This window comes from Solea senegalensis, linkage group LG10 (genome assembly GCF_019176455.1).
Source record: "Solea senegalensis isolate Sse05_10M linkage group LG10, IFAPA_SoseM_1, whole genome shotgun sequence".
Classification (NCBI taxonomy): Eukaryota; Metazoa; Chordata; class Actinopteri; order Pleuronectiformes; family Soleidae; genus Solea; species Solea senegalensis.
Window position 1 is genome coordinate 14,411,052 of NC_058030.1, and position 22,836 is coordinate 14,433,887.

General features: G+C 39.8%; 1 protein-coding gene across 2 annotated transcripts in view; it reads right to left on the minus strand.

Annotated features, from left to right (window-relative positions):
• Positions 1-2,621: 2,621 nt before the first annotated feature.
• ano3 (anoctamin 3) overlaps positions 2,622-22,836 on the minus strand; it is a 36,733-nt gene continuing 16,518 nt past the window's right edge. For both annotated transcript variants that reach the window (XM_044036392.1, XM_044036393.1), the window contains 23 exons: positions 20,729-20,859; positions 20,475-20,630; positions 20,268-20,368; positions 20,124-20,168; positions 17,235-17,369; positions 16,517-16,623; positions 15,026-15,081; positions 14,821-14,942; positions 13,368-13,502; positions 13,184-13,280; positions 12,337-12,397; positions 10,462-10,544; positions 10,140-10,280; positions 9,557-9,721; positions 9,211-9,247; positions 8,981-9,092; positions 8,634-8,691; positions 8,299-8,396; positions 7,830-7,993; positions 7,487-7,639; positions 6,784-6,934; positions 6,505-6,694; positions 2,622-6,016 (listed from right to left, as the gene is read on the minus strand). In XM_044036392.1, the coding sequence (XP_043892327.1) occupies positions 5,834-6,016; positions 6,505-6,694; positions 6,784-6,934; positions 7,487-7,639; positions 7,830-7,993; positions 8,299-8,396; positions 8,634-8,691; positions 8,981-9,092; positions 9,211-9,247; positions 9,557-9,721; positions 10,140-10,280; positions 10,462-10,544; positions 12,337-12,397; positions 13,184-13,280; positions 13,368-13,502; positions 14,821-14,942; positions 15,026-15,081; positions 16,517-16,623; positions 17,235-17,369; positions 20,124-20,168; positions 20,268-20,368; positions 20,475-20,630; positions 20,729-20,859 (2,681 nt within the window). In that variant the 3' untranslated portion in view covers positions 2,622-5,833. The remainder of the gene's footprint in view (positions 6,017-6,504; positions 6,695-6,783; positions 6,935-7,486; positions 7,640-7,829; positions 7,994-8,298; positions 8,397-8,633; positions 8,692-8,980; positions 9,093-9,210; positions 9,248-9,556; positions 9,722-10,139; positions 10,281-10,461; positions 10,545-12,336; positions 12,398-13,183; positions 13,281-13,367; positions 13,503-14,820; positions 14,943-15,025; positions 15,082-16,516; positions 16,624-17,234; positions 17,370-20,123; positions 20,169-20,267; positions 20,369-20,474; positions 20,631-20,728; positions 20,860-22,836) is intronic.

Below are 22,836 nucleotides of genomic sequence, written 5' to 3' on the forward strand. Positions count from 1 at the left end.
CCATCCTGTAATTCAAGGCTGTTCAACCTGCTTCACACAGGTTGAACTCATCTGTCACTCACTGCTGCGTATGAGTAACATCAGAATCTCACACCTCTGTCAGACAAATATTTTAGCAGTGTGTCTGCTAAGTAAGGACTGAGTAAGGACTCACCAGCTGCTGTGCTCAGCAAGAAACCTAAACACATTTAGCGCGTGATATATATATATATATATATATATATATATATATATATATATATATATATAAATATATATATATATTAATTAAATTATACTACTTATTTAGTCTTTCTGAGATGCTGTCAGTTCAGTTACCTTGTAAAACAAGTAAAAATGAAATCCAGTGAGTTGATGACAAATGCTGAAGTCTCGTCTCTTAGGTACAGGAGCTGAATTTAAGCAGATATATATATATATGTATTTTTATATCTATTTGAGAGATTGGTGACACAATGTAGGTTGTTGTTAAGTTTGCAGGTACAGACCCACAGTTTTGACCTGACATTGGTAGTAGATGTAAAGTCAGGTAACAGCATTATTCCAATTCATCCTCAGAAATTGTGTTAAGTTAATAGAAATTAAAGATAATCAAGAGCACATCACCTGATTGTATCAATTACCAGAATGAGTCCTTCTTCAGGAGCCGGGTCAGCTCTGTGGAGGCCGTCATTTTGGACCACCATGTTTTTACAATAGCCTACAATAAACAAACTAAATATCTTCTGACTTTTGATGCCAACTGATTTATGAAGTCAAGTAGACTAACCATAAAACCTGGTTTCTTTAATATTGATTTGAGCTGCAACTAACGATTATTTTCATAATCATTTGATCTGTCGATTATTTTCTCAATTAATCGAGTAATCGTTGGGTCCATAAAATTTCTTGGAAATGATGATGTTCTCGAAAGTCTTGTTTTGTCCACAAACCAATATGATTCAGTCGTAAATATTTCATTGTTAAATAGAGCAAAGAAATTAAGAAAATATTCACATTTAAGAAGCTTGAAACAATCAGAAATCTTGAAAAAAGCTCCAAACCGATTAGTCGATTATCACAATAGTTGACAATTAATTTAGTAATCGATTAATAATCGATTAATTGAGTAATTGCTTCAGCTAAAATATTAATGCAGTTATTTTACATAAGGAATCCATTAAATGTGTTGCACATTCTTCAGTTTCCTGCTCCCAGCTGTCTGTGTGAGCGCTGATGATTTGTCAACATCAGAGTCGTGACTCCTTTGTCCCCCAGCTGCTCATCATTGGTTCCCTTTCCTCTCACGCGTTAGCACTGTCGGATTTATGGTCACAGTTTCAGTGGCTCCTCTGATTACCCTCCTAACCTGAACTGTAAATCTGTCCTGTATGAATAACATCAGTCACCCAAGGGTGCATGTAATGACAAGAACGAATGCCTGCAGCCTGCACGAGAGAGGGCGCCATTAAAATCACTGATACATGAAGCTGGAATTATTTCTGCTTTGGAAAACCACTCAGCACAAAATGTGGACAATATTGCTTATGTTTCACTGGTGTACAGACCTGTGGGTTTAATTTTAGTGCAGCTATTGTGAATAAAAATGTTGCTGAACCAGAGCATCTTTTATGTGTGGAGAACATATGTGAGGAAGCTGCTCCCCATTGTTTTTCATACATTAAATGTATGCGTGTTATTGTGTTTCAATAACACGCATACATTTAATGTATGAAAGACCAGTGTTTCTGTGCAGTGACTGACCGTGAGAGGATTGTGAGAGGACGGAAAAACCACTCTGCACTCCAGTCTTCTGTGTCATCTTAAGCTGCAGGTCATTTTCACAGTAATAAGTCCAACACAGAATGATTTCTCCCCAAACAAATACAATTATCTTGCACAATGCTTTTGTGAGAAAGTATTTTCCTATTGTTGTATTGACACTTTAATTTGGTGCTTTCTTACCTCTGCGAGAGATCGTGACAGCTTTTTGTGAGGTGGTACTTTTAGCTACTGGATCTTCTGTTTCTTCATTGACTCCTAAAATAGTTTTCCAGTGCCACATGACCCATCATTGACGCAGAGCAGCACTTTGGAAACAACTGTGTTGGGAATGTCAAACCACAGCTTTTTAGGCCAGTCAAATGTATGTTGGTTAAAAATTGAAATATTTCACTTGGAGCAAAAGCACGACATGTGACATATTAGAAGCATTAAGCATCTGTCATCAGGGCTCAAAACAATCCAGATGTAACCGTGCTTCTTCTGGAGTGTTTAGACTTCACCGGACGAAATCAAACCCGCTGTTAAGTGACGTGACGTGAATGGAAAAACAGTTGGACATTCAGCCTGAGCAGCAGTGTAATAGTAAAGGAAAATCCCACAAACTCAAATAGCGGGTTCTTGTAACATAATCTTTTTTAACAATATGTTACATGAAGACTCTTTGGCAAACACCTTTGTGGTTTGTGAAAAATGAAAAGAAAATAACTTCTACACTTATTGCTGTGCTCAGTTTTTCTTTCTTCCCATAAGCAGATTTAGTTTAAGTCGAATAATCAGGAAGATATCAGCTGAGCCCGGTGTCTGCCTGTCTGCGATTCTACATCATAAAATAGACGAGAAGGAATGAAGAACCCTGATTTGATTTAAAAGATACAATCCAAGATTTATTACAGAAAAGAGTGATATCCAAATTATTTAATGTGATACTATTTTTTTTGTACATTCCAATGTTTTTACATGTAAACAGGAACGAAGTAAACAATGTTACTGATACACTTCATGTCACGACTGATGCCGTCCTAATGCACAACTAAATCTTGAAACGTCACTGTGCCTCACTTGCTCAAGCACAATCCTATTAGGAGGCATAGCGTAGAGCAGAAAGCGTAATCCTCTTCAGACTGCTATGTTTTCAGAGATGTGCAAGGTCATGCCATTATTACTTATTACACAATACCCATACTGTGCTATTGCCAACAGTAGAAGGCCTGAGAAACACCTTTCCACCACTGTGCAGAGTCTGTATTAGTGAGAACATGAATTCATGCTCTCAGAGAGATAACAGAGAAGAGGAATGATTAGTAGCTGGGCAAAAAAAACATCCAAGGTCATGTCATTATTCAGCACATTGCTCTTTTCCAATTATATTTAACACTTTGGCTCTTACAGGGTAAACATAATTGTAATTTCCTGTAGAGTGAACAAACACAACAGGTCTGCATTTTGTTGAATCAGAAATTTAGTCCAGCACAGATTATATTAATTAGTCCGGTGATCAAAGCAAATATTTATAAATAATTGTACAATATAAAACTCTGTCACATCAAGAAACTGACCTTTAAAACGGATCAACTCTGAAAAAGAAGGAAGGTGATTTGTTTACGATGTTGTTCACAACTTTACAGAAGGTAGCGCTGCTCAAAGCAGGGGTCATAGGGGGTCATGCAGACACAGTACAAATGTACCAGCACACTTACACCTGCATCTCTTCAAAAATAAACATAGCACTCAAAGATAACAACATGCATAGATTTCCAATGATCACATAGCAAGGAAGATATTCTGAAAACCTGGACTAGAATGTTAAATATTGGTATAGTAGTTTTAAAGAAATCTCTCTATCTACCGCATGAAATGATTATGAATTGATGAACAGAACATTATGACTGGAAAAGCATCAACATTCTGCATCTGAATTCCCCACAATTCAAGTCTATAACTGTATTCCATGATTACTGATCTGCTCTAATATACTGGGATTATGCAGAAAGATGATGGTGAATGTGCATCATAGTCATGCAGTGCAAAAATATATGTCTAAAAAGAGCAGGCTTTCTTTGATTGCATTATAGAAAACATGATAAAACTTTGATCATCTGCAAACATTCAAAGGACACCTGAGAAATGTGGACATTTTGTCGATAAGAGGGTGAAAACAGGTGAACTCATACACGACGTATGCGATAAACAGTATAAAAAACACTACATACGTCATAAAATGTATATACAAAGGACAGTTAAAATGAGGAATAAGTTTCTCAGTGTTGTGCAATGCGTTCAGGGTAGTGATATCCTTCACCTTCACATGTTACATGGGTGAGACTCACTTCTCTGCATAATACGCTTAACTCTCAGTCTCCACCATTGTCATATTTTATCAGTACAAGATCAAAGTGACCATTAGTGCTGAGTGAGTTAGTTTACACCTTCTCAGTTCCACTCGCTCATTAATTCTCACATCAATTCTCTAGCTGCATCAAAACGTTCCATCCCAACATGAATGAAGCGGGGAGTGATCATGATTCAGACGGATGTGTTGCTCGCGCTGCCTGTTTTCCTGAGTTCTCATTGGGGCGAAAAACATGCTGCTGTAATCCATCAGAACTCACAATAAAAGGCAATGTCATGAATCTGCATTGAAGAAAAAAAATCTTATGTCTGACTTTGAGAGAATCAGCTGAAACCACAAATGCTAAGTGATATACTAAAAGTGAAGAATGATTCTGAGTGAAGAACACTGGGCAGATGCTTTTTTTTTTTTTTTTCAAACTGAACATCAAGCCACAGGTATGTCAGAGTAGTCCAAGTTTCAACCAGGGTTTCCAACAGCAAATGAAAAACATGCCGCAAGCACAGAGTGGAAGAACAGATTTGCAGCTCCTGCATGCAATTGTATATGTTGTCCACGCCGGGAGTCGCATTACAATGTACACTCTCTGTGCATTACAGAGCCATTAGCTGAGAGCCGAGTAGGTACAGTGGTGTGACTCACATCCAAAACAAATCCTGACAGCAGCGTTCAGAGTTTGTACAGCAGCTTGGACGACAGAACGAGGAAAAAAAAAGTAAAAGTCTTGCACTAGAAAAGCGTGTGCAACACAAACAGGCACACGTGATTTTGGTGACACAGTTGTGATGCACACAACTGTAGGCACAATCAAATTCAAAGTTCACATTTCCCAAACTCTGGACAGCCAAGCTCAGCAGTTGCATGGACAGAAATGAGCACACGGCACAAACTGAGCACAGACACACATGAACCAGGCATCAAGACAAGGACTTCATCTATTACGAGGTACAAAACAATATTGTCATGCATCATTTCACGGAGAACTTCATGTCAAATAAACTTTGAAGAGGATTTTAAAATCCTTAACAATGACTCCCGTTGTTTTTATGTTCATTTTGTCTGAAATGAAATGGTAGCAATTTTTTTTTTTTATCAGCATGCTTCAAGGGCAATATACAGTCCCTTTGCAAGAGCAGTCCATATTAATTTGGTAGCCACAACACCAGAATCACTTTTGCAACAATACAGTAAGTTCCACAGTAGCGCTATCACATCACTGGCTCAGCTGCCAATCATGGTTAGAAATACACGGCCATGCTGTAGAGGCTGCACCAGGCTGCAGAGTCAAAATGAAGTGGTAGCTGCCACACAGAAGAGTGCAGGGTGGATGCCAAAAAGTGAACAATGGTGATCTGCAGCTCTTGATCTGCATAGTAAACATCGCAATTGTGGAGGTTCCCCCATTAAAGCCACAGTCTCGAGGGCAACCTGCTGGATGCAGCCATGTGAGGCATCGGGGCGAGGCAGAGAGGGTCAGAGCCAGGAACGAAGATAAGCGTCAACACTAGATGTGGAACAGATGGTGAGGAAGTGGTCAGGGCCGGGACTTGAGCTGAAGCCAAACAGGCTCAGGGGAGGATCTGGTCACTGAAAGGGGGTTGTCTTTGGTGTTCAGAATCAGTGAAGTCTGATGCTAAAATACATACATATAAATAAGCAGGCAGTGAAGGTTGTGTCTGTGTGCTGTGACGTGTGAAGTGGAGACATGGGGAAACAAAGCTAAGGCCACTCATGGTGATAACGTCGTCCATTCTTTCTCCTCTCTTTTTGCAGGTGCTCGAGTTCTGCTTCATACATCATCTCTTGCATCAGGTACTTTTCCCTCCTCATGCGATCGCAGAGATCCCTCGGCATGTCCGGAATGAGGTAGGCTATGAAGGACTTGATCCCAAACACCAGGTGCTGAGGGGAGGATTCAGCATTTATGAGTTATCATCTGCAGTATTTGTTGCAAAATTGAATGACTATGCCAATGTAAACATGGTGGAATAAAGTAAAGAACCTTATAAGTATGCAGTGTAATATTTTATGTTGTATATTATGCCTTTTCTCCAGCAGGAATTATTGCATAGGGCAACACTCAAACTATGTTAACTTTTCAAGAAAAGAGCAAAAACATAGTGGGTTCTTTTTAGCTGAACCACAGTGTAATTTAGGTTTTATTCTGTGGAGTTTGAATGAAATTCCTCAACATACTGCAGCAACAAGATTCAATTAAGTTGAGCATGTGAGGTTTCCATTTAACAAGGATGAATATAGAAGAACAGAACTAAAAAAAATAATGTGCATCTGCAGTTACACAGACTGAGGTGGAGAATTGGAGACTGAGTTTTAAGCTGCTTGTCTTGCTCGTCTAACCGACAAAAAAGAAATGTGGAGTGTTGACAGACCTCAAAGACGATGATGAAGGCTAGCCTGGCAGCCAAGACGTGCCAGAACTGCAGGGTGAACTCATACGGCACAGAGTTCCAGGGTGGCGCTCTGTAGTCTCTGTACCTGCAGTATCTGGACTGGCTGCTGTTCATAATCTCGCCCATGTCAAACACGGCCAAGCTGCTGTTCACGTAGCCTTGCAAACACCTGAGAGGGAAAAGGAGAATCTATCAGACCACAAGAGATGCCATTCTGTTGGACATATTCAGCATTTTAGCATCGTTCTAGATGCTTACTCATCTTCGTGGTGATGGCCCTTGTCTACACATGGGCCATATTTGAAGGCGTAAACAAAGCGGGGGATGTAGTCAGAGGTGATTGCAATGACGAAGGCATTGGTGATGACTGCCAGCACGCCGATACCTTCGAGAATCCCATGCCAGATTCCTGACAGCCAAAAGAGAGGGAGTAGACATTTTCCAAAATTGTTTCCAGCATGAAGAAAGACAAGAACATAGTCTTCATAGTGATGTGTACATCACTGAGCCTTTTGTTGGTTTTTCAGGGAAAGCATCCTTACATGAACCACTAACCACACATTTTTGAGTTTCTTTAAGTCTTTTGTAATTTAGCTTTAGCCTCCAGAGATACTAAATGTGAAACTATAAATCTAAAACATCTGTAAAGTTATTATTAAAAATACAGTTCATTCAGGCTGCGATCAGTGGCTGCGTATTCTGTCCGTTTCAACATACAAAGGACCTTTTTTTCTTTGACTCTGTGTGACATTTCAAGGTGGATTCTCCATTTAATTACAGGGCGACATGCCGCACAGAGCATTTTTCATGCATTATATGGCAGTTGGAGGGTGGTGCTAGTATTCATGTGGAAGGTGCAGCCTTTGGGATATGGAAACATATCTACCTCCTAAGAATGGAACATATTTGGTGGTTTACTGTGTAAAGAACGTGGCTCAGGACCAAAAATAAAAACAGTAACCTATGTCAGTGGCTCTGGCGGGCATGGGTCTCCTCCACTGAGTGACAAACTTGTAGGCATCAAGACGAATCTCAATGATGTTGTTGAGCAGAGCGAGGAGAGGAGCCAGCGGGAAAGCTGCTACAAAGATGGTGGTGAAGCCAAACTGGAGAACTGCAGAAGACAGGCAAGGCAAATATATTTATATAGCACATTATCACACACCAGGCTCATTCAATGTGCTTTAAAGGAGCAAAAAGATCACAAAGAAGCACACACAAAAGGTTTAAATATGGAGCAGACCTACAATAAAAGTTAATAGTTAAAAAAAGAAAAAAAAAATCAAATGACTGTAATGCGTTACCCATTTCAAGGTACTCATCCACCAGCCCATGGGCATTCATTGGCTGCAGATTCCAGTCTTTGTCCCACTGTGGAAGCTGGTTTTTATTCTCTACATTCTGCCCTCCTCCTCCTCCTCCACCTCCTTTTTTTATCTTCCTGCGGGACCACCAGTTCTGCAGCAAACTAAGAATATAGCAAAAAGCTAACTGTCAGCTCAAAGCAATTATTTCTGACAATGCGCTGAGCGCTGTAGAAACACTTTTGTTAAACCAGGCACAAGAAGATTTGATGTGTTTCCGAGGGAGAGAGAGAGAAAAAAAAGCCTTTTCATATGCTAATGAGAAAAGAGGAAAAACTATGCAGAAATTACACAAGGTGTGTAAAATGCTAAACACTTCGAAATCACTAAGAATATACTAATATACTAAATATGGCATTTCTAATGGGCCACGGATAAGGAAGTGCATGATTGAAATGACACTACTCACGGGTAACCAAGCTCCATAAAGTTGTTCCAGATTTGTTTGAAGAACATGATGACTCCCATTTGCAGGCACAGATCAATCAAACAGCCGCTCGGGTGACACTGAACCAAAAAATCAATTTCAATATGAAAAATATTTCTCCCATAAATCCTGGAACACACTGGGCCTCATTGCTTTCAGATCATTTGAAAATCCCAGTAATTATATGGGATATTCATGATACACATTTTTTGAGTGTGTGTACGACCACAGCCATTTTATTAGGTTATTCCTGTGTACCTAATAAAGTGGCCAGTGAAATGAATCACCATCTTATAATGACGTTTAATTGCACTCACCTCCTCCAGTCTCCATCGATTAAAGAGTTTATTGTATTTCCCAGGCCTGCCAGCAAACCTGAACAGATTAAGATTGGCAACATTAGCTGTGAAAGTCAATCAGAGGAAAACTCAAGACACAAAGCTGCTAATTGTGTCTCATAAACCACAACTCAGTAACAGTAACTCTCTAGGCAGGCCAGTATTTTGTTAGGGCTGAGACACAATCCAAAAATAATAACTGTAGAGTAGGGAGGGAAAGGGAGGCCGTCTTGGCAGATGTCGACATGATGAGAGAAAACATCTCTGTACATCACTCACTAAATCCACTATTAACAGGAAGTGTAGTTCCATGGGAGCTGACCTACCTCCCGAGAAAGAAAGCAATGTAAAATGTAGAGCTGTTTAAGTTCACAAACTGGAAGAGGAACATCTTCAGAGCAAAGCTGTTCTCCCACTCAGACTCTGTTCTTGGATGCTCTAATGACAGGAAAATGAGGTTGTGTTGTGGAGAGGGGAGAAAATCAGCATTAGTCGACATCTGGAAAGTGAGCGATAATGAAAATATTAATCCATGAAACATGTGGACAGAACTCACCTAAATTAGTCAGCAGATAGGCCACCTTTTCATACACCTGACAAGATGATAGGCATCAACAGGATAAGAGTTGAGAAGCGTAAAGATCATGATAAAGAGAATCTAACAGAAAATTTGGAAAAAATTGTAAAGGTAAATTTCTTTTTGGGTTGTGGCGATATGATATTCAGTACTGGTATCGATCTGATACTGGTCAAAAATCACTGGCTTCAGTAGATACTCAAGCCTGTGATATCTGTATCAGATACAAAATAGTGGTATCTAGTCATCCCTAGTTTTTTGGATAGTTTCAGTCTAAATAAATGCTGTAAAACATGTGTCAGATGATGCTTGTCCAGACACCTACCACGTTGAGAGACATGATGATCATGAAGTTGATGCAGACGCCAGTGCCGGAGGTGGCAAACTGCCAGTTCTTCTTCACAAACTTCCAGTTGAAGGAAGCAAACTTCTCCATCACAATGAGACGGAAAACCACCACGGCAAACACAGCTGTCAGAACGAGGGAAATCTGAGCAGAGACAATGGCGAGAAAGTAGCAGAGAGAAGAAAGGATGATGAATGAGTTTAAAAAACTGTGATAAGCACTTTGCTTCAGAGAAGATTACCATACTAATTTAGGCTTAGCGGGTTTCATCTTATCTTATAATTAAGGGCTGTGTGAAAAAAGGGAAACCTACTGAAACAATTAACAATTAAAAAACAACCCCTCACTATGATACACTATATGTGTATCAGTAAACTGCACAAACAGCAATCCTGATTATTTATTATTTCCTATAAAATACACTCTTTGTCCAGCAGGAGGTGATGTCACACCACTATGGGCACCAACATAGGGCTTCAAATACAACACACACAATAACAGTGAGCTCATATTGAGTCTAAATCCCAAAGTGCCAGATTACTTAAAGATCAAAGAGTTTTACCATGAAAAATATTCCGGACACCGACACCATGAGCCGGCTGAGTTTGTCTGAGAAAGGCTGGAATGGCTCGGGTTTGCCAGAGATGGGGTTGACTCTCTCCACCCTGGAGTATTTGGCTTCAAACTGAGGCCTCAGCTCCTCCTGATTAACAACACACATTCCAGTATGAACTACTGAAGTGCAGCCATATCTGCCTGATGTAGCAATAACTCTCCTGTTTTTGATCATGTAAGCAGCATCAAACGTAGAAAATGCAAGGTATGAACATTGACTACAGGTCATGAAATTATAGCAGCTCTGTTTGAGGATATTGCTGACGCACCTCTTCCTCTTCCCAATCAATGAGATCCCAGTCATACGTCAGCTCCGCTCTCCTCCTTTTCCAGAATTCCAGGAATACCGTGGCTGCAAAGAGGATCAGGGATCAATCACACTATTGGATAACTCTGATATGTAACACACAATATGATCAATAATCACACGGGTTATTCACTTAGGAGGCAATACAGAGCTAAAAGATCAGATATTCTGAGTGAAACATGGGCTGCAGTGACATGCAAGAAAGCCCATTATGGAGAATGATTACAGCCTTTGATTCACACACTACTCTGTCATGTGGTGAGATTTAAGAGCAGTGGCAACAGCAAACAGGCTTTAGCTGTTCAGTGTTCCACCCGAGAATCATGTCATTGTCAGGCAAAAATCTATTTTTATCTAGAAAGACTTGAAATACAAAGCCTCTGTGGGCAGAAGTTAGTCTGGGGGTTTTGGTTCCTTTTGTGTTAAACTGTAATACCGTGAGTTCAGCTACACACAAGATCAGCCAATGATGCTGTCAACACCTATATTACAGATATATAACACTAAAATGGTTTCTATAAAGGCTACATTGTGAGCGCACACACACACACACACACACACACACACTCCAGAATCAGCATTTAACTGGGTCAGTATGTGAGGAAGACAGTGAGAGAGACACACATGTATGATCTGTGATGAAGGGCACATTGTTCTACTGATTGAACCAAGTCAACCAAGCAAGTCCAGTCACCTACAGCTAACCACAGAAGATGACTATGACCTGGATGACTGAGAACAGTTTTCCACTTTACATTAGACGTATACAGTCCAAAGCATTTCCATTACATCATCTTAGGCTTCCCTGCATTTACTGATGTCTACATACCGAAATACTGATCTGTAAAGTCATTGTTACTTGCAACATGTGATTTTTTTTTGTGCCAAAACAAAATTATACTAAAATTGAATTTTGGAAACATAAAGGAAAAAAAAAAGCACCAGAAGATTAATCCACACTGAGAACAACTTTCATTGCCTTTCAAGGGATTGAAGTTTTAATATAGCTTGGCCCACTTTTGTTTCAAGAAAAAAAGAGGCTGCTTTTTCAGATGCCTACATCTGGACCCATGGGCTAAACAATTTCAATTTCTATATTGTGCACACACTCTCACACTAGATCCAGAGTGCACTCTCTCAGTGGTGCAGTAGTGCTCATTTTGTTCCACATTGCCAAAAGCTTTCTTTCAGGATTTAGAGCCACAGAGCTCAGTCAAGGAGGCTGGCTGGACCTCTCATGGCTCTGCAGCTCTCCCCGGCCTTCATTTAGCCCAAACACAGAACACAATGTGCAGTGTTCCCTCTGGGCACAGGTGATAATTTACCATTTACCATGGCAGAAAGATGGAGTGGAGCCAGATGCTGCACAGTTTTACTTACACTCAACATCACAGTGCAGCCTACAAAAATATAGCTGCAGTATGTTCACATGGCTATCATAATGCAATTCTACAGACCCTATCATCTAAATGATAGAATCGTCCTCCAGAGACATGTGTAATTATACGGCTAATTAAATCAGGACAGCACTAGTAGTGTCGGAGCAGACATTCAGTCAGTGAAACCTGACAATGATTTATTGGCTGACAAATGTATTACCGAACGAGAATCTCCTGTATTGGCACTGCAGAGTGTTTGTGTAGTGAGTTCTCCGTTGAAAAGCTTAATGTGTTTGGAGGAGTTAAGTTGCGAGTGAAAGCTTGAGCACTGACACCCTGTTGTATAAATAGACTTGAATTCCAGAAGGGTTTGCATCAAAGTGAGAGCACAGTTAAGGTAACACAACAAGAGTTTTCAAAATGTGTAAACTGTACAGACAAATAGAGCCTCCACTTACCCCAAATAGCCATGAAGATAGCAAAGAACACAGTGCCACCATTGTCAAACAGATGGGTCACCTAGAAACACAAGAACTTGAAGGGTTGTTGTAAGAAGATAAAGAATGTTTCCCGAAAACAGAGAATCATCCATTAAACAAAAATGTGAATCTGATGTATTTAATCTAATTCAATTCTGGAAACTGTGAGAGGGAAAAGCCCGACACCACTCTCACATCTGTCAGTTAAACATAAAAGCTTTTATGGAACCATTTGTATGAAAAATAATTCATGAAGCACACTCTATATAAAGTGGCAATAGACACGATTTTTTGCTTTGACTTATCACCACCTCTCTAAACCTCACTTTCACCATGAAATTCTGTCCCGGCACATGCAGTGTAAATGTTCCTGGACAAAACGAAGGCTCGTCTTACAGCGTGTAGTAAGTGTGTATACTATTGTGCATCCAAAAAACGGAAACAGGATAGTGCTTTTGTTTTCCTCTGTAGCTGTTCTTTGTGTCCCCCTAAAAAATTGTATTTGCTGACATGTTTCTCCATTATAAACTAAATGAAATAACAATATATCTATTTTCAACTGTTTCTTTCTGCTTCTCCCCCCCCACTCTGACACAAGCCCTGCTGAATTTACGTATATGGATACAAACTTTGTCTCTGGCAATAACGACTCTGTCTGTTATTTCCAAAGTGGTGAAGACCATTTTTTTCCCCTGTATTGTTAGTATTTAGGCAGTTAGGCACTGTGTGTGCTGCAGCAAAGCATCATATCACTTCTCTGTTGCCACTTTAAATTCCAACGACAATCTCACAACTCTGGTTCATAGTTTGTCAAAATGGCACTGACCTTTGCATAGACACAGCTGTCACTCAGCGTCCACGGCTCACAGGTTTCCTCACACATAGGACACATGATGGTAGTGTTGGCTTCACATATCTCTTTACTGGTGAGAAAATGAACAAGCCTCAGGGGACAAAAACATGAAGCATCAGAACTACACAAGGTTTAATGGTATGATGTGTGAACTGACCTGACTTGACTGGAGTCCATAGTGAACAGACCATACAGGAAGACGAAGACACCAACCAGGGCAGCAGGGATCAACATGCCCGTGTACCAACCCAACCATGCAAAGTAAAGGCCAATCTTTTCACCAAAGTAACGCCTGCAAGAGCGATAGAGTGGTCAAAATTCCCCATTCAACCCTTTAATTAAACGTGGCCACGTACATTTATGATGCAGTTGTGCGTGTAAATATTGTAGTGTGAGGTGCCTGCGGTGGCCTAATGGAAAGGGAGGATGTGGACGTAAAAAAAATAAATCACTAAAAGACAATGGTGGGAAATAATCAATAAATATGTCTGCTTCCTGGACCACGGCTGCTGAGGTGCCCTTGAGCAAGACAATCATTTCACAGCTGCTTCAGAAAAGCAGCTTAAATAACTGTAATGTAACAGCAGCGCATACACAACATTTGAAGTAATCTATGTTTACACATTGTTTCAGAATGAGAACGTATGTGCATTTTCTACACAGATCAACCATGATGTTAACGCACTAACAGACACTGACAAACAATTATTATCTCTTGTAAAGAATTATCTCTTTACAAAGGCTCTGGTCAAGAGGAGGGACACTGAGCATTCATTACATACATCAATTGATTTGTTAGTGTTTGACGGTTAAGTGATGGAGGGCAGGAAAAATCCTCAGAGTAAGGATCCAAGCACCTCCTTTTTCAAAATGTCAAAAATATTCCTTGTCACATCCCTGCTTAATTTAAAAGACTAAAGATCAAGTAGGTTCATCCTCAAATGTTAAAACAGCTCTACCATCAAATATTAGAGAAAACTGAAGTTGGGAAATTATAAAAAAGCCTGTTCATAAAATATAGTGATAGCAGGTCCAGTTTATAATATTTTCAAGCTTTTGATGGTAAAATCTGAATATCATATCCATAGTTATTTGCATAAATACCTATGAATTAATGTATAATTGCTTTAAAATGTAAATTATTTTTTCGCAGCCTCAGAATGAGCCTTTCATATGCAATTTAGGTACGGGCTTAGCTTTACAGGAGCTGCCATCTTGCACCACCTTTCTGCAGCAGTCCAAACAATCTAGGATGTGTGTTTTGCATTTTGAAATAGAAGCTAACTCCACAAATGAAGAAGAACTGCATCCTGTCTGGTGAGTGAAGGTCACTGTTACTCCCTGAAGCATTAGGTAATGGAAGAATGAGTGGAGGAGTCCTCTGTTTGTTATAATCTGCAGTGTTGCCATTGGATGCCACTAATTCTTACACATTGGACCTTAAATAACCATGCACTGCATGAATAAATCAGTGGGTCACTTATTTTATGTGTGAAGAACACTGAATACGATCAAAAAGCATGACAATGGTCATTGAAAGGACACACGGTTTCCGGTAAATGTCCAAACATCGCTCATGATGCCGTGTTATCTGCTCAAAAGCTGATTACCTGATGAGGTCAAGAGGTTGATATTTGTACCACATTCCCCAGCGAGCCCAGCGCTCATACAGAAGATGCCTGTGGTTCTGGGGACCATGCGTCTTAATAGGATGTCTGCTCTTGTAACCACCCTGATGGGACAAAGTGTAATTATGCATGACTGGAGACATCTTTACAATTTACAGTAAATCTGTAAAAATAAAAGCTGTCTCACCTCGTGTGGAGGAAACGCAGCCTCATATGTGTTGTTGCCCAGTAACCGGTTAATACCTGCATAAACAATGAGGTGTATCATGTGAAATGATGCACGGATAAGAAACAGACCAACACATAGACAGCACATTAAAAATTCAGTACCAGGCATTATTAGGAGAGGGGTCCAGAGAGGGATTCATTTAAATCCACTCTTCCAAAGTCATAACAATTCAGTCCATTATGTAACTGACAAGCTGCATTAGACAAGCACATCAGAGGCTTAAAACACTCAGGTTAGAATTTCAAATCGCTCTTCAAAACAACTTTTCTAATTTTTCCTGAACTATAATTACACGGTGCTCACACCATCATTGATGCAGGTTGTGAAATATTGTCTCAAACGAATCTAAAATGGCTGTGATTCAACATTAATGAATGAAATATAAGCTCTACAGGACAACAGTGCACTCGTTTGCATTGTCATCTCCTGACTGCAACTGTAGTTGGTGGGAACAGGTGCAGGATGTAAAGCTTTTTTCCATTTTGTTTTGCTGAGCTAATTCTACTTGTTGGAAAATAGAGTAGTCAACGGTGATTAAATATGCATGGGGAATCAATTTTCAGCTCTTTAAGTTCAAACTTTAATCAGCAAAAGATGTCAGCAGCAGTCCGAGGAGAATGGGAATCAATGAGACAGTGTATATACTGCTGATCGCAAAAAAGACAAAACAGCCGGAGGGATCCGCCACAAGTGGAACAACGATACTAACATCTCAGCAAGCAACAACTACCCAGGTTTCTTCCCACAGGAAAAAACAACAAAAGCACTATAATCCCCCCACTATCACACTGTGAAGTCACACTGGCAGGAAACACTTTGGAGTTTCAGTGGAGAAAACAAAATCACAGACTGACATGTAAAAAAATGCAAAGACACAAATGAATCAAGAATGATGACATTTTACTGACTTTGCTGAGAAACGAAGTTGTAAAATCAACAGAAAAACAGAGAGAAAATGCCTCTTAAATATATTATTTCTGCCTCATATAACATTGCATTTTTGTTTGTAAACAGAAAAAAAATGACGTCCGATCGAAGTTTAAAAATGTCCATCTGTTACATATATGGTAAAGCGAATGATTAGAGGCCTTGGGGCCGAAACGATCTCAACCTATTCTCAAACTTTAAATGGGTAAGAAGCCCGGCTCGCTGGCTTGGAGCCGGGCGTGGAATGCGAGCCGCCTAGTGGGCCACTTTTGGTAAGCAGAACTGGCGCTGCGGGATGAACCGACGCTTAAATATATTATTTCTGCCTCAGTCTCCCTAGTAGATAACATTGCATTTTAATAACACACACCGTGGCTGTAATAAAGTAGTGGAATAAGTCATATGATGGGCATATGGATGTGATTATTTACGACTGACCATTGGAAATTACTAATGTGACACTGTCAGAATGATTCTTCAGGATGTGAGGAGGAAAAAAGAGAAGCGAGGGCACTGTCTTACCCATCTTTGATTTCCCGTCCTCATACTTGGTGCGCTGCAGGACGTGATGCACTATTCTGCTTCTGGTGGAATTGGAGAAGAAGGTCCCTCTGTTGTTGATAGTGAAGCTGGGTGGAAAATAACATTCTATGAGTTCTTGATCAATAAATTAGACACTCTAATTGAGCGTAGGTGTGAGAGTGGATGGTTGTTTGTCTTTATGTGGCCCTGTGATGGACTGGTGTCCAGGATGTACCCTGCCTTTTACCCTATGTCAGCTGAGATTGCCACAGATTTCACCCCCCGCGGCCCTCATGTGGAGGATAAAGCCCTAGAAGATGGATCAATGGATGGATGGAGTTCTTGATCAAGTCTCAATTTACTATTGATGTCACACTCTCAGGACCTTTTCATTGCAACGTAATTATTTGCCAAACAAAAAAGTGGAGATGAGATATCCTATCATACAAGATTAATTTCATTAAACAAATGTTTTTTGGGGAAAAGGGAGAAAGCTAATGCTTTCTTGGACATCTGCTCCTCTAGTTTGATATTTTATTCATGAACAACTTCAAATGTATAACACTTCATCATGAAAATATCATCAGCTGTTTTCCAAATTCTACATCCAGAGCTCAGCGCATAAGCGAACGTGAAGGATGAGAGCGAAATTACCATACAAACACTGCAGACACTGCTATGATGCAACACTTTGATAACGAGGGTTTATGTATCTTACTGATGCATGCGTGCTCTGCTGAAGGGGGCTGTGTAGCAGTCAGTCTCCTCCAGGTCAGGCAAGGCCTCTTTGTCCAGCTTCATGGGATTTCTGGGAAGCCAACTTTTTATTTGATGACATCTCCGATGAAACCTGCTGCATGGACACACGGAGACGTGAGATTAATGACACAGATCTTCGTTGTTGTTGAACATTCCTCCTTAAAATCCATTCTGGCAATCTCACACCACCGCGTCCTCACTAATGGAGGTGTTTACACAGACATGCACATGTAGAAATGTGTTGCAGGCATCATTTTCACTTATTTTTGAGTGTGGGAGTCACTGATCCTGGATAAATACGTGCTGAATCCAACTCCATGGATAATTATATTTTCTCATATTGCTGCATCATGATTAAAAGGCTCAGCAGAAAGCTGCTGGCATGAGCCTATATACCAATTTTTCCAAAGTTAATTTAATAAATGGAAGAAAACATCTGTGGCAGCCATATTAGCAGCTCTGTCAGGGGTTTGACATTACTGTCCATGATTGTGTTTGTTTGTGTATAATCATGTTTTGGTTTTGTAACCTTAGTCTTTTACAGACCTCGCATGTTTCTACAGCAGCCTGAATGGAAAATGTTTTCAAATGGAAGCACATTAATCAAATATAGAAGAAGAACGTTGATGTCACTGATTCTGTCAAACTTTTTTTTGTTTATCTAATTTCTAGAGCTAAAAGTGTTCTTCGATCATCAGACAGTGGATGTGAGATACTTGTCTCATTCCCACAACAACAGAGGACGTTCGGATTGAAAAAAAAAAACAAATAAAATTGACAAAAAGTCAACATCAAAATCCCTTCCTTCAAAGAAAATAAAAGGCCTATACTGCCCCAGCCCACTTACTGTGTTTCATGAGTACAAGATCAGACAAAACCAAATAAATAAAACATTTTTCAATCTGATTCTGTAATAGAATGTAAATTAAACAAACACAGAAGCATCATAATGATTTTAAGTTTATTCTTCATTTGACCAAGTGGGATAAAAATGGGTGAAACCACCCTTTAAGGCTTGGCAGGGCTCTGACCGAAATGAAAACATTACCCTGACATGATGATGTTTAAGGTAAAATGTGTGCATTATCCCTTTGCAAGTTAAAATGCTAACATGTCCTAATTAGCACTGAATCTAAAGCCGTGGTAGATGGGAGTGGGATGGAAATAATTACAACAGCAGCGAATGAGCAGAAAATCTGAGACGATGAAGGTGCTACATAAAAAGTTTGAGACTCACAAAGACATAACAAATTATCCACTGGGTTCTATGACAGTCTGCACCAAATGTGCTGGCTATCGATCAAATACTTGACGAGATATTTCCATCTGGACCAACTGTTGGACTGATATGCTGCTGCTGGTTGTGGCTGAAAATCAATTGGCTTGGTGTTTTTCTCACTGCTGGAGCAGTCTTCGGCTGCTCTGGTATGGATTGAACGATTATAAAACACTTTTTATGAATGTTGTCGTGACGAGAACAGGTACTAATATCACAGCAGCAGGCTGCCATCACCAGCACAGGGCCCATTTGTTCAGCTTAACAGGTGTGCGAGTTAGTGACAGACTATTATTAAACACATTAGGCCTATTTACTTCTTTTAAGAACAACCGTTTGGTGAGAGACTGCAGCAGCTCTGAAGAAATCTGCTCATTCGTCACGTCGACTGAAGAGCACTCTCATAAAAATGAAAAGTGGGGCTTTGTTGTGATTTGGACAAGAGGGTGAGTGACTGTCAGCTGTATGGAGGTGTGTGTACATTTGTAATAGTTTATTTACACAGCATTTTTAGTAGTTTAAACAGGAAAAAAAAGGTACAGGTATTTGTTCCTGATAGTCTGTCAGGTTGCAAACTAACTATATCAGTACAGACAGTTGGATATCCATGTCTAATCAATGTCTAAGCTTTTTATGTATTTATTTTAGCTTTTAGTTGACAGGTACAGTACATCAGTTACTTTAGCCGGGCCTTTAAGTACACCTTATAAAATATCTGTTTTTTTAGAGTTTAACTTAAGAAACTATGTTAAACTTTTCTGTTTGGGTGTGGACAACTGGATTGTAAACTAGGACCAGTGACAACCTACAACTGTCATAAGAATTCAACTGGACTGCATTGGTAAAAGAAATTAAACCTATCTATATCTGAAATATCTAAATCCCAGTAATACGCTGCATGAGAGAATATATTTTAGAGCCTTTAAATTATAAAATGTACATTACTGTATGGTACTAACAGGTTTTAGTCTTCAAAAGAAAAGCTGCTATATTTGCTTAATTTCACTTGCTGGACTGTTTCCATCAGATGTAGGGATGGAAATGTTGGCGTTGTGTGCACAGCAGAACAACACATCAAAGTGCATGCACGTCTCTCTCTAAAAATAGCATGTAAAACAAGCCAGAGCATTTCCAGTCTGAAAACTGACTCGCACTTATTAGACAAACTGTGTCAGAGCTGAACCCTGTAGTGAATAATGAATTTGGAAAGTTTAATCACACTTGTAAATATTGCACTATTTTTGAATGACTTTCAGAAATCAATGAACTCTTCTTCTTGTTTAATATATGCAGTATAAATTCACAGCCTGTATGTAGATACGTCGTAATATCTGGACTCATTTACTGTCACGATGCGAGCTGCCACGATGGTTTGGCTCAAACTTTTCTGTCTGTTTTTGCTTTTCAGTGAAGTGACTCATAGCTTCATTGGTAAAACGACATCCACAGCTCACAGCTCTGTTGAGGCCTCGCAGCTATATGCTGTTCGTTCATCTCAACACAGACACTGTCATTTTTTCTGCCTCCAGACAGGAGCAGACTGACAGAAGCCTATAACTTAAATCCACTTACCTGCGAAGGGTTTTACTCTTCCAGTCCGTGAAGTAACATTTTTTTCTTTTAAAAAAAAAAGGAAAAAAACAAACAATCAATCATTAGAATGAAAGAAGTTCCCAGAGTTGAAGGTTCAAAGTGTTTTTCTCAAACTGCATTTACCTGAAAGGCATTCGAATGTTCATCTGCTCTGCATATTTGCAAAGTGTGTCCCACGGAGCATGGACTTTCACGAACATGATGTCGTTGTTTGTCAAAGACGGCTTTTAAGTAAAATAAATAACATCGAGACATTTGAGGAATAAGTTAAAAGATGGTATTAGTTATCCTCCTGATATCTTGATTTTGTGGTTAGATACATATTTATACCTCTTTCTCCAGCATCAGGCCCTCGGCACGCAGGTTCTTCTCAAACGTGCACCTCTTCTCCACCTGTGGACTGGACTTCTTGTAGACCAGGATGTAGTCAATTCGTTTTTTTCCATCTCGGAAAAAGAGCCCCGAGGAATGAGCAGGATTCTTTCGCTGTACCAACAACAGTTCTAAATGTTAGGTGCAATCACAATGGCACAACACTCTGAACATTTAGTGGTGTGAGTGTGGATCAGTCAGGAGTGGGGTACCTGAAATGAATCCGTGCGGGCCTCTAGTTTAGCACGCGTGACAGGCTTTTGTAGCAGAAATGGTTCGTCTGTCCTTGTTTCACACGTTGTCACCTCTGATTCCTCCATATAGAGATCCCTGCCATCGTCTGCTGCACAGCACAATCAACGAGACAGTTATTGAACTGGTATGAAATCACACGACATAACCCTGATGCATTTTGTTGTTGCTCAAGTCAATATTATCCTTTATTCAATTTCCACACTGAAATGAGATCTGAGACAAACACAAATCCATGTTATTTTCCACCACAAAGGCATATTACAGATCCATGCACTGATGTCGAGACAACTAAATCTCAGCTTATGTTAAACACACACTTTTCTATCAAGGAATCCTTTTCATTATGCGCTTCCCCCACAATAATCCAAAACAGTTTGTCGGAGCAGGAAATTAGTACTTTTTTATTCAAAATGCTCATGTCACTCACAGGCCAGGGTGCAAGTGTCAAACTGCAAGTTTGGCTCAGCCTATTATTAATCAGACAGATTCAGTGGCTTAAAGTATTGACTTTGGCTTGAATGTAAAAGTGACTTCCATGTTTGATCAACATGTGTTTATGAAACTGTTATCTAGATCATGTCATAATTCAGGCCTAGAGTTGTTAGAAATACATGTAGACACGCTGCAAATCTCCTAGGACATTATTATTTGGAGTGAGGAGAAAAAACTGGAGCATTCTCTATGTTTATGGTAAAATAAATTAGACCACTGACAGAAAAGCACACCATACCCACTGGGAAACATAGAGGACTTAGTTGAGATTTGGGCCTGCTTTGCTATATCTGGCACAAATACCTCGGTATCCTGGAGCACAAAATATTGCCCCGTGTCAGAAAGCTCAATCTTGATCACAGTTTATGAGTCCTCAAACAGGATAATGACTCAAAACACACAACTAGAAGCGCCCAAGAATGGCTCATATAAACATCCATTCTCTATGATTCCAGGTCTGAAACTGAACATCAGTGAAAGATCTGAAATACCACCTGTTGGCAGATGCATGAGTTTTATTTGGCGTTTGCTGGCAGTGATTGTTGACAATAACATATTGAAGTCACCATCATTTTGACCAACACATTTCTGTTTTCTTATTTAAAAAAATGTTCTCCAAAGCAAAAGCCTGGTTTGTGTTAAACATGGAATAAAGAATGATGGGAGGCCAATAACCTTTCAAAGTGTTACATTATTCCTGAGATAATTGTGGGTTCTTGTTTTTTGAGAGCGAGGGCCGACAAATTTGTCTGCATCTGTACCTGCATATGAACCATGTTTACAGATATGTAGGCGTGAGGTTGTTTAGGAAAAATAATGAAGGTCAAGACTAAGTTTATCCAAAGGTAAAGAACTTTCTGTTGTAAAGATCTCAGCAGTCATTAGTTTAAGGTGTGGAATTATGACATAAATGAGGTATTTATATATCGGGAGCTGAACATGTTTTCGGTGTATAATTTTCACAATAACTGTAACTGAATCTGTTTTTAGCCTCAACAAAATTAGTAGAATGATAGTAAAACATCAACATGTATTATGTCCAGCTTGATCCTGTTTAATCTGTCAGTAATCACAGCTGAGAAGCTGGTGAAGGATCACGTCCTTGTCTGTCGACCTCTGGTTGTTTGCTTATACTGCCCACACTCCATCTCCTCCTGTCTACACACTCCTGAGGCCAAGAGAAAACTGAACCATTCCTCAGATATCTATTCTCAGAACAACGTCAAAGAGCCAGTTTTCACCAAAATAGCAACATCCTCACCTTTAGCTGATCGGCATGAAACTCCAATCGCTCCTCCTGTTTTTTTTGCCCACTGCTCACAGCACAGAAATACCACCGGGTCGAGGATAAAGCGCTTTTTCAATGTCAGGGAAATGCCATCATGCACACAACCACCGGTGTCAATGGCCTCACAAGATACTTGAAATTATTCATAAGACCAAGTAATTTTCCTCTTCAACAGGCTTTTCATTTCACCAGCCCACACAGAAATGTATTGTGTTTCTTGTAACATTATTTTCCTGCAAAATCTCACTCTCACTCCCTTTGAAAATGCATGAGATACACAAAGAC